Source organism: Scyliorhinus canicula, chromosome 10 (assembly GCF_902713615.1).
Source record: "Scyliorhinus canicula chromosome 10, sScyCan1.1, whole genome shotgun sequence".
NCBI lineage: Eukaryota > Metazoa > Chordata > Chondrichthyes > Carcharhiniformes > Scyliorhinidae > Scyliorhinus > Scyliorhinus canicula.
In genome coordinates, this window is record NC_052155.1 from 78,567,051 (window position 1) to 78,579,691 (window position 12,641).

Consider the following 12,641-nt stretch of genomic DNA (forward strand, 5'->3'; position numbering starts at 1 on the left):
ACCCATCGGAGAAAAGCTTTGGCTAATACAATTTTGTTTTGATTAAGGGGATTCCCTGGGGAATTAAATAGTTTTCAGCTTGGTGAGAAGATGTCATTGTTGGGTGGAGCAAAGGCTTTTTGAGAGAGCATTTTCAGTTCTGATCGGGCTGGAGCTGTGTGCACAGTGAAACAGTCCTGTTCTTATTGTAAGTTAGTTAAAAGAGATTAAAGAAATTTAAAGCAGTGCAAACTTGTCTGAAACAAGTTTTGAAGACATACAGCCAGAGATTCTGCATGGGTCTGACCGGAGTTAGATCTGTTCTGCAAAGTAGTGCCAAGTGATCTTTCTCAAAGAATATCTTTGTAAAGCAAGTATTCCTCTGTGCCATTGGTATTTAAAACATACATATTTTAAGTCCGGTATGTTACTTTGGGTTTTTTGCGTGTGATGGATCTCTCTGTTGTTTAAAATGTGAAACTATTAAAATTATAAATGCCCTAATAAAATAATTAATAAAACATACATATTTTTATTAAAGATTTCACAATTTTACAATAAAATTCCACAGCAAATGACACACAAGAACCAACATGAAACCCCCAAACGATCATACCCACCCTATCCGCCAAGATAAAAAAGACAACCGAAAGAAAACCCAAAATAAACCAACACCAAATCCCCCCCCCCCCCCCATCAACTGACGGTGACTAATTCCTTAAAGTAGGTCATGAATGGCGTGGGCAGCACGGTGGCACAGTGGGTTAGCCCCGCTGCCTCACGGCGCTGAGGTCCCAGGCTCGATCCCGGCTCTGGGTCGCTGTCCGTGTGGAGTTTGCACATTCTCCCCGTGTCTGCATGGGCTTCACCCCCACAACCCAAAGATGTGCAGGCTAGGTGGATTGGCCACGCTAAATTGCCCCTCAATTGGAAAAAATTACTGGGTAATCTAAATTTATTTAAAAAAAGAAAAAAAATGAATGGCTGCCACCTCAAGTGTACTTGACTTTATTCAGGTACAAGAATTCCCTTACACCCAACCACAGAGAGGTGATGGGCAGAAACAAAGACTCTGCCCCAGCAGAACCCGCCTCCGGGCAATCAACGAGGCAAAGGCAAGGATATCTGCCTTCACTCCCATCTGCAGCCCCGGCGAGGCCGACACCAGGAACGTGGCGTGGCCATCAGAGGCCGTGGCACCGGCCCGAGATACGTAACCCCCTAGCCACCCCCCCCCCCCCCCCCCCCCCCCCCCCCCCCAGTGCCTTTTCGGTATCTAATGACACAATCACCTTTAGCACAGACCCCTCAGACGGGGAGAGACCACATTCAACAACATCCGAATATTGGCTGACAACTTCCAGCCTTTGACAAAGCCTGTCTGATCCTCCACAATCACCTCAGGGAGACAGGGCCTCAGCCTTACCACCAATGTCGAAGCCAGTATCTTGGGTGTCCACATTTGGCAGCAAGATAGACTTATATAACCCATACTCCTTTGGGTCTTTACCCTTTTTCAACAGCAGCATAATGGAGGCCTGCGAAAGTATAGTCGACATGGCCACGGGACAGAGAATCATTCAACATGTCTACCAGCAACGGAACCAACTGATCTGCAAATTTCTTACAGGATTTCCACTGGGAACCCATCAGAGCCAGACAATTTACCCGTTTGCATCTGCCCAATACCAGCCAGAACTTCCTCCGTGCCGAATGAGGCCTCCAACTCCTCTCGTCTCTTAACCTCACCTCCGCAAACTCCAACCCATTTAAATATGTCAACATGTCAACTCCCCCTCACCGATGGCTCTGACCTGTAAAGATTCTTGTAAAAAGCCTAAAATACCACATTGACTTTGTCTGGGGCGGAAACTAAACTACCACTTGAATCCTGAACCTGAATAATTTCCCGAGAGGCCGCGTGCCGCCTCAGCTGATGAGCAAACAGATGGTCCGCCTTCTCCTCATACTCATAAAAGTTCCCCCTTGAATGCCACACAATAAATGGTCGAACTCTTGCGAGTACTGACAGGCAGAGAGATCTCGGCGTGCATGTCCATGGATCACTGAAAGTGGCAACGCAAATGGATAAGTTGGGCAAGAAGGCATATAGCATACTGGCCTTCATCGGTCGGGGCATTGAATATAAAAATTGGCAAGTCATGTTGCAGCTGTACAGGACCCTACTTAGGTCTCATTTGGAATATTGTCCACAATTCTGGTCGCCACACTACCAGAAGGATGTGAATACTTTGGAGAGGGTACAGAAGCGGTTGACTCGGACGTTGCCTGGTATGGAGGGCATTAGCAATGAGGAGAGGTTAGATTAACTCGGTCTTCTCACTGGAACAACGGAGGTTGAGAGGCAACCCTATAGAGGTCTACAGGACTGAGTGGCATGGACAGAGTGGATAGCCAGATGCTCTTTCCTAGGGTAGGAGAGTCAAGTACTAGGGGACATAGGTTTAAAGTGCGTGGGGAAAAGTTTAGAACAGATGTGCGAAGCAAGTTTTTTGTTAAACACAGAGGGTGGTAAGTATATGGAAGGCGCTGCCTGGGGAGGTGGTGGGAGCAGGTATGATAGAGGCATTTAAGGGACATCTAGACAAAATGAATAGGGTGGGAAGGGAAGGATACGGACTCAGTAAGTGCAGATGATTTTAGTTTTGGCAGGTATCATGGTCGGCCCAGGCTTGGAGGGCCAAAGGGCCTGTTCCTGTGTAGTATTGTACTTTGACTTACCGCCTTCCCCAAACCGCCAAAAACTGTCTGCGGTTTTTTCCTGCTCGCCAAGAACTCGGGGTAGGGTCGTACAAGTGCCTGTGCTCCGCCTCAAAGATTTCATCCACTAACCTCTGCTGTTGCACCCTCAACTCCCTGTCCATATGCACCTTGTACAATATAATCTCTCCCCTAATCACCACCTTCAATGCCTCCCGAAGCTTGGAGGATGAGATTGAATCATTCCTATTGAATTTCATGTACCCACCAATAGCTTTGAACATGCGCCAACAAAACCACAAATCCGTCAATAACCCCACATCTAAAATCCACGCGGACGCTAAACAGGGCCCCATTCCAAAACCAAATCCACCACATGTGGGACATGATCCAAGATGACAACCATTGAAAATTCTGCCTTCTTCACCTAAGGGAGAAGAGACCTGCCCACCAGAAAAATGTCAATCCTGGAATACACCTTACGTACTGGGGAGAAGAATGAGAATTTGTTACCCCCTGGGTGCATTAACCTCCATAGATCTGCCCCTTCTCCCTTAAACGCTTGCAACGTCCTCACCACCCCCAAGAGCAACAACGATTTTGACCTAGAATGGTCCATCTTCAGATCTGGCAAGCAATTTAAATCACCCATCACCCCCAAAAATCAGTTGGTACGTCTCCAAATCCAGAATGGAAGCCAACAACTTCCTATCAAATGCTGTGTCGTCCCAGTTCGGTATATGTTAACTAACACCACCAACCACCCAACCAAGGAACCTGTAACCACCACATAGGTACCATATGGGTCCACCACTACCTTGGCCGCAGAAAAAAACCATTTGTTGATTGAAATCCCCCTCCCCAACCCGTCCTACCATCGACCTCCGAATGTGCGGCACAGTAGCACAGTGGTTAGCATTGTTGCTTCACAGCCTCAGGATCCCAGATTCGATTCCGACTTGAGTAACTGTCTATGCGGAGTCTACACGTTCTTCTCGAGTCTGCGTGGGTTTCCTCCGGGTGCTCCCGTTTCCTTCCACAAGCCTCGAAAGATGGTCTTGTTAGGTGAATTGGACATTCTGAATTCTCCCTCAGAGTACCCAAACAGGCACCGGAGTGTGGCGAGCAGGGGATTTTCTCAGTACCTTAATTGCAGAGTTAATATTAGGGTTAGGGTTAACCCTAAGCCTACTTGTGACAATAATAAAGATTATTATTACATGAAAAACCTGGCTCACGCACCCCTTCTGCAGCTTGGTCTGATCCCTCATTCGCAGACGAGTCTCCTGCAAAAACACCAGCCCTCAAATTCCTTAGGTGGGAGAAAACTCTTGACCTTTTTACTGGGCCTCTCAATTCCCTTATGTTCCAGGTGATCAAGTGAATCAGGGTCTCCCACCACCCCCAACCAAACAAAAACGCTAGGCTCATTGAACAACAAGTCTAACAAGTCGCGGTACCTGCCCCATCCCCCCCATCTTTATTATTGTCACAAGTAGGCTTACATTAACACTGCACATTCGGCAGCTGAAACTTTAATATTAGCGAGGTAGCCTTTCCCCAGGTCCAAGAAAGCAAAAAGAAATACCCCTACTTATCCTGGCAACTGAAAAACAACAAAATTCAACAACCCTACCAAGAGTACGATCCCACCAGGAGCCATATATTTCCAAGGAAAAGAGAAATCCTGCCTTAAAAAATATACCACAAAAACACAGCCTCCCACCCCCACCATACACTTTTTGCAAAACAACTCCCTTCCAATAAAAGAAACAAAGAAATAACAAATACATAGAAAAGTACCCCAAACCCCTTCCCATAGAAACCATAACAAGTCCACTCAAGAGTCCATTTAACACAAAGTATTGGAGTAATGGTCCTTTGTCTTGCAGCCTCGCTGAGTACACCATTCCAAACGTTAATCCTCTCTTGTATAAAGCTGCTTTGGCCGAACACTGTTTCGCCAGCTCCGCACTACCATCCTGATATAGTCTAACATGGCTTCCTTCCCATCTCATGTCACGATTCTCCATGGCCCACTTCAGGACCCGTTCCTTGTCCCGGAAGCTGTGGAATCTGGCTATCACCGCTCGTGGTGGCTAATTCGCCCGAGCCTTCTGCTGGAGTGTTCGATGGGCCCTATCCAATTCACGAGGGGACACCAGTACACCTTGCCCAACCATCTTACCAAACATCTGCGACGGGTACGCAGTTGGATTTGGGCCCTCCACACCCTCTGGCAACCATACCTGAGGTTTTGTCTCCTCGACCAATTCTCCAGGTCTCACCACCACCGAGATCCCAGCCTCCAGCAAAGCGATCGTTGTACCTCAACAAACCTTCCTCCGCCCCTTTAAACACCTCGCCATGCTCCTTTATAGCTTCCAAAGTCCTCTCCAACCTCTCACGGACAGGACCCAGCGCCTCCTCAATAGCGAACATCGCTCTCCACTGCCTCTCAAAAACTTTTTCAAAGTCCTTCTCAAACTCCATAGCCAATTCCTCAGTTAACACATACACTGTGATCAGGACGACCGCAACTGCCGGAGCCCCATCGCCATCTTACCTGCTGAGACTCAATGCTAAGCCTCTGAGTAGATTGAAGAATCTTCACCTGCAAACTTCTTAGTTGTGGTCTTCTTTGGCATATTTCCACACTAGGACCCCTCTACCTTCTTGCAGGAAGCGATTAACCACCAAAAAAACCCCAGGAACTATGTAAAAAGAGCAACAACAAAAAAGTACCCTGGAGGGAGCTACCTAATGCACGACCATTTCCTAAAGGCCCCACTGGAAGTCAAGCGTGCCATTGGTATTTAAAATGGATTGAGAGCCGAGATTGGGTTTTTTCTTGTTGTTTAAGTAGTAATAAAGATAGCAATTAAGGGTATTGTATTTACTGTATTGAATAGCATTGTTGAAGGGGTATTTGTAAGTTATTTTCAGGTACGATGTTAAAGATTTTAATACTGTGCTAGTAATAAAGTTTGTTTTAATATGCCATATCCCTATTGCTTCATACAACCACTCCTGGAGTGAAGTAACCTTTCCTCACAGTCATACAAAATTAAAATTAAATATTGGGGTTTCTGCCAGTATCCTAGCCACTGCTGAGGTCTGGTCTGGGTTCGTAATACAGGTCTGTAGAATCATTAAGGCATTTGATATGGTAAATGTAAAGATGATGTATCCACTTGTAGGAGAGCCCATAATTAGGAGCTGTAATATAAGACAGTCACTGGTTAAATGTGGAACTTGAAGAGTAACTAAATAGCAGAGGTGCCTTTAAGTCATAGCTAGCTAGGAGAAACGAATAGAAGAATATGCAGTTAAATGACAGAAGATTGGAAGGGTCTAATGTGGATCCCTAACAGCAATACGGACCAGTCGAGCCAAATGGTCTTTTTCTATGCTGTAAAAATGTTATGTAATTCTATGCTTACATTGCAAATTTCATACAAATTATATTTAAACACACATGCTCCAGATAAGGCTAAGTATGGGTCATTTCTGCAGTTCTCCAAAGTTAATAAAAAGTTCTTCACCAAGTTGTGGTGGGCTCCTCATCACCCGTCTCTCCTTCTTCAACTTCCATTCCATCTTCTCTATCTTCGGTGTGCTGCAAATTCTCAAAATATATCAAACATAATTAATAATCACACAACAAACATATAACAACATTTAATTGTATTTAGCTCGATTATAGTTTCTCGCCCAACAAATACTCACCTTAAGCCCCAAGGTACTATCCTGTTCATTCGTGTTAAACACGGTAACATTTTCCAAGTTAAACTGGCTTTGCAAGTTGAGCCCTGAAATTTAAAAAAGCAGACTTACAACAATAAACTAGGACAGTGATGCTAAACCTGTGACAATTGTGGCTACTTCTTGTGGCACAGCTCTAGACATGTTTTTCCTTAACACGGTGATTATTGGAGTTGAATCAGATAAAGTTCCAGGATTGGGGGAGAAAGCTTTTTAAAAATGTATTATTACCTGGGATGTGGGCATCACTGGCAAGGCCAGCATTTGTTGCTCATCCCTTAGTGCCCTTGAACGCAGTGGCTTGCTTGGCCATTACCGAGTGCAGTTAATCCACATTGCTGTAGATCTGAGGTCACATGCAGGCCAAGCCAGTAGAATGGCAGATTTCCTTCCTTAAAGGGCATTAGCTAACCAGATGGATTTTTAATGACAATTGTTGATGGTTTCATGGTCACCATGGTTGAGACTAGCTTTAAATCCAGATTTAATCGAATTTAAATTCCACCAGCTGCCACATTGGAATTTGAATCCATGTTTCTAGAGCATTAGCCTGGAACTCTGGATTGCTAATCCAGTGACATAACCAATGAGTGTCCCCCACATGGGTTTATGAAGCAGAGAGAATCACACCAACTAAATCTAGCGTCCATTCGCAGATCAAAAGAACTTGCTGTTGTTTACTCCCTCACCCGGATTCCTGATATTGAAAGACCAAGGTTTGGGTTGATGGGGGGGGGGAAATAAATAGATTTTTAGGTGGAAAAACAAGTAAAAGGAAAGAATCGCAGAAAATACAATGCAGAAGAGGCCCTTCGGCACATCAAGTCTGCATCAACACATGAAAAACATCTGACCTACCTACCTAATCCCATGTGCCAGCATTTGGCCCATAGCTTTGAATGTTACGACATGCTAAATGCTCATCCAGGTACTTTTAAAGAAAATGTGAGGCAACCTGCCTCTACCACCCTCCCAGGCAGTGCATTCCAGCCCATTCCCATCCTCTGGGTAAAAATGTTTTTCCTCACATACCCCTCAAAATTTCTGACCCTCATCTTGAACTTGTATCCCCTCATGACTTACTCTTCAACTAAGGGGAACAGCTGCTCCCTATCCACCCTGTCCGTGCCCCTCATCATCTCGTACACCTTGATCAGGTCCCCCCTCAGTCTTCTCTGCTCCAACGAAAACAACCCAAGCCTATCCAACCTCTCTTCATAGCTTTCGATCCCAGGCAACGTTCTGGTGAACTTCTCTGCACCACCTCCAGTGCAATCACATCCTCCCTACAATGTGGCAACCAGAGTTGTACAGAGTACTCCAGCTGTGGGCTTCATCAATATTTCATATAACTTCAACATGACCTCTCTGCTTTTGTAATCTATGCCTCGATAGATAAATATGATGTGGAGATGCCGGCGTTGGACTGGGGTGAGCACAGTAAGAAGTCTTACAACACCAGGTTAAAGTCCAACAGGTTTGTTTCAAACACGAGCTTTCGGAGCACGGCTCCTTCTTCACCTGAAGAAGGACTTTAACCTGGTGTTGTAAGACTTCTTACTGTACTCGATAGATAAAGGCAGGGGCTGGTTTAGCACAGGGCTAAATCGCTGGCTTTTAAAGCAAACCAAGGCAGGCCAGCAGCACGGTTCAATTCCCATACCAGCTTCCCCGAACAGGCGCAGGAATGTGGTGACATGGAGCTTTTCACAGTAACTTCATTTGAAGCCTACTTGTGACAATAAGCGATTTTCATTTAATTTCATTTTCAAATGTCCCAGATGCCTTTTTCACCACCCTATTAACCTGCCCTCCCGCCTTCAGAGATCTGTGGACAAACACGCCACAGTCTCTTTGTTCCTCGGAACTTCCCAGTGTCATGCCGTTCACTGAATACTTCCTTGTCAAATTACTCCTTTCAAGTGTATCACCTCACTTTCTAGGGTTAAATTCCATCTGCCACTTATCTGCCCATTTGACCACCCCATCTACATATTCCATAACCCAAGATACTTAATGCTACTGTCAACCACCAGGCCAATCTTTGTGTCATCCGTAAACTTACTTATCCCATCCCCCATATAGTCATCAATGTTGTTCACAAAAATGACGAATAACAAAGAAGCCGTACTCAGCAGAGCTAAGGAAAGAAAATACGATTTTAAAACCTAATTTTGCAGAAGGGGGAGCAGGAAATAAAAATCAGAGACAAAAAAGAAAAAGCCATGAAAACCAGCCGAAGAAAATCACAGCTAACTACTGGAAACATACAGGAGTCGCGATAACTACGGAGGGAAATTGAACTAACTTAACATGACAGCAATGTCCTATGTTTAAACACAGAGCAAGAGAGGTCACACTAATATTTAAAATAGTGAGACTTTGATTGCCACACATGACACCAGTAATCCAAGATTGGGCTGACAAGTGGCAAGTAACATCCATGCCACACAAGTGTCAGGCAATGACCATCTCCAGTAAGAGAGAATCAAACCATTGCCTCTTGACATTCAATCACTGAATTCCCCCATTATCAAAATCCTGGGGTTACACTGAAAATAAACTGAACTAAACATATAAATACTGTGGTTACAAGAACAGGTCGGAGGCTAGGAATCCTACAGCGAGTAATCACCTCCTGACTCCCCAAAGCATGTCCACCACCTGCAAGGCACAAATCAGAGGTGTGATGGAATACTCCCCGCTTGCCTGGATGAGTGCAGCTCCAACAACACGCAAGAAGCTCAACGCCATCCAGGAAAAAGCAGGCGCTTGTTTGGCACCCCTTCCACAAACATGCACTCCCTCACCCCCAAAGCACAGTAGCAGCAGTGGTTACCATCTACAAGATGTACTGCAGGAACTCACCAAGGTTCCTTTGGCAGCATCAAACCCATGACCACTACCATCGAGAAGGACAAGGGCAACAGATACATGGGAACACCTCCACCTGGACGTTTCCCTCCAAGTCACTCACCATTCTGACTTGGAAATATATCACGTTTCCATCACTGTCACTGGGTCAAAATACTGGTACTCTCTCCCTAATAGCATAGTGTGTGTACCTATACCACATGGACTGCAGTGGTTCAATAAGGCAGCTTGCCACCACCTTCTCAAGGGCAATTCGGGATGGGCAACAAATGCTGGCCTAGCCAGCTATGTCCACATCCCGTATAATGAAAAATCCTCTTGTTCTAAACAGAAACTAATTGGATAAATAAGAATGATGGCTGCAGAAATTAAAGAAGGTGAATTATTATTTTCTCTCCCTCGGTTCCATTAAAATTTTTTAGCTTGGATCAGTTGGTGGCACCCCCGACCTCTTAAGTTAGAGGGCTCATGTTATGAAGCATATGTATAGCAATGTATAACACTGGTTTGGCCTCAACTAGAGTACTTTGTCCAGTTCAGGGCACCACACTTTAGAAAGGATGTAAAGGCTTTAGAGTGGGAACAGAAAAAAAAGATGTTGTTCTCCTTGGAGAAGATAATATTAAAAGGAGATTTAATAGAGGTGTTCAAAATTACGAGGTGTTTGGTCAGAGTAGACAGGGAGAAACTGCTCCTGTTGTTGGAAGATTCGACAACCAGAAAACACCAATTTACGGTGGTCAGCAATAGAAGCAACGGTGACAGAAACAAAAGCTTTCTTTGCACAGCGAGTGGTAGTACTCTGGAAAGAGCTGCCTGAGTGTGTGGTGGAGGCAGATTCAATCAGTCTTCAAAAGAGAACTGGATAATTAACTGGAGAGGAAAATGTGCAGGGTTTTGGGGGAAGAGGCAGAGGAGTATGGCTAAATGAGCTGCTCTTGCAGAGAGTCAGCAAAGAAACAAAAGGAGAATGGCCTCCTCCTGTGCTGTAACATTTCTATGATTCTATATAGATTTGGCAGCTCTCTGGCAACTCCCACAATTCCGGCAACTCCTACAGCAGAGCTGGTACTAACCAATACTGGTTTCATACTTTCCTTTGGATAATACTGGCAATGCTGAGAGGGCGGTGCTGATGTTTGGGCAACTCAGAGTCTCAAAAAAAATTTGCTCAGGCCTGTGGCCTGCAGATGACACCCCAATTGTATGGTTTAATATTGGTACAACATGGGAAGCAACAATTACTGGTTCTATGCTCTTGCTTGATTTGCAGAGAGCAGGACCCCAGTTTATTTCCAATAGTGGGAGAGATCTTTGCATCTCTTTGGATAGCTGTTGCCTGCTTCAAGCTTCCAGTCAGTTAGGTGCTGTTCCCACCACCGTTTGTTTGTTTCAATGGGTGCTTGGAAAGAGTATTTTCTTGACTGCAAGTATAGGCACAGCAACCTCAATAAGACGACAGCAGTCTTTTGCATCGCAAACAGGAACAGAAGGACTATGCTTGGCTTTACTGACGACCTTCTGCAAGTTGATAATGCATGCAAAACAGCTGTGATTGCCAAAGAACTTCTAAAGCTCATCATGGACATTGCCGTGTTGCAAGAAACCGGGCTTGCTCGGACTGGATCCCTTAAAGAAAAACATTACATGTTCTTCTGGCATGGGAAAGCTCAAGAAGCAACATGTGAGCATGGAGTGGATTTCAAGGTTTAAAAAAAAACAGTTCTCACAATGATTGAACCCCCATCCCCACAGAAAGCTCAAAAAGACTTCTTACTCTTTGCTTGTCAACAAACACAGGCCAGTTAATCCCATGTGCAATTATAGCCTGACACTCACCTCCACCCCAGATATCAAGGATCCGTTCTATGAAACACATGATGTTGCCATCTGCAGAATCCCCTGCATGGAGGATTTGTGCCTTAGAGGGGACTTTAAGGATGGGTACCATCTACATAAGTTAGGCAATGCGCAGAGGGCCCCAGCAAATTGGCAAGATGAACAGAAATGGACAGGGATTGCTGAAACTTTGCTGTTACCATGGACTCTGCGATATACAGCTACTTCCAAACCAAATCATGCACACAAGGTGTCCCGGAGACTGCTGAGGTCACGCTACTAGCATCAGCTAGATCTCATCATCGCCAGGTGTACATCCCTCAACACTAAGTCACAGTGCAGACCAATAGCAAACTAACTGTATGTAAAGCTCTGCATATATAAGGCTTGTGTTTTCTGCACCCTCTTTTACAGTAGTGAGGCATGGACAACTTATGCAAGCCAAGAAAAGCGGCTGAACAGCTTCAGCTCCTTTGCCTCAGACAAATATTGGGCACCTCCTGGGAGGACAGTGTGTCGAATCTGGAAGAACACCAGCATAGAGGGATCCTCAACATGTTTGCCCTCTTGAGTCCTCAGTGACTCTAATGGCTGACTTAAGAGAGTCAAATAGATGGCAGCCGCATCCCTAAAGATATGCTCTATGGTAAGCTTGCTATCAGCATGATACCAACAGGTCACCCAAATCTGCAAAACAATTGTCTGCAAGCGAGACCTCAGGTTGACCAGAATTGGAGTTGATGCATGCCAAGTCCTTACTGAAGGAAGGCCTGGAGAGAAGGACATGAAAAAAGCAGAGGACAAAAGAAACAACCAGATGGCTGAAAAGCCTAGCGGAAGAAAGCAAAACATCAATCGATCTTGGGCCAATGTTATTCATCTATGCCAGCTGTGGAAGGGATTGCCACTCACGAAACAACCTCCATAGCCACAACAGACGATGTTCAATCCAGAAGTGCCATACACCCTGGACACAGTCCATCGTTCCCCCGAGATGGATGGGTGCATCTGTCTGACACTTCAGTATCAACTAAAGAGACTGCATTGCTGAGAAGCCAACTTTTGGATGACATATAAAAATGAAAGGCTGCTTGCAAAAAATTGCACTGCTCTTGACCCTGGCCAACAATGCTCCCTCACCACTAAATCTATAAACTTCCTTTCTGCTGTTTATAGAGTTTGGTTGTGCATAAAATGGCTGCCACATTGACCTGCATAGCATGTGATTGTTGTACAAAGGTAATTCATTGTCAAAGATGTCCCATGGACATCAAAAGGCACTTTATACATGTGTGGGTTAGATGGGGTTGCAGGGTTAGGGTGGTGCAGCGGGCCTATGTAGGCTGTTCTTTCACAGGGTTGGTGCCGACTCAATGGGCCGAACGGCCTTTCTGCACTGCAGCAATTCTATAATTTCCCTCATTAATAGAATTGTAAACCTTCTACCCTGCTGCTTGCTTTAC

The 12,641-nt window shown here is 45.1% G+C and overlaps 1 protein-coding gene across 3 annotated transcripts in view; it reads right to left on the reverse strand.

Annotated features, from left to right (window-relative positions):
- The window catches only part of thoc1 (THO complex 1), a 74,118-nt gene that overhangs the window by 28,581 nt on the left and 32,896 nt on the right, over positions 1-12,641 (reverse strand). For 2 of the 3 annotated variants that reach the window (XM_038809217.1, XM_038809219.1), the window contains exons 8-9: positions 6,430-6,512; positions 6,246-6,328 (exon numbers count right to left, since the gene is read on the reverse strand). In XM_038809217.1, coding sequence (XP_038665145.1) covers positions 6,246-6,328; positions 6,430-6,512 — 166 coding nt within the window. The remainder of the gene's footprint in view (positions 1-6,245; positions 6,329-6,429; positions 6,513-12,641) is intronic. The other variant, XM_038809218.1, reaches the window with a different exon arrangement.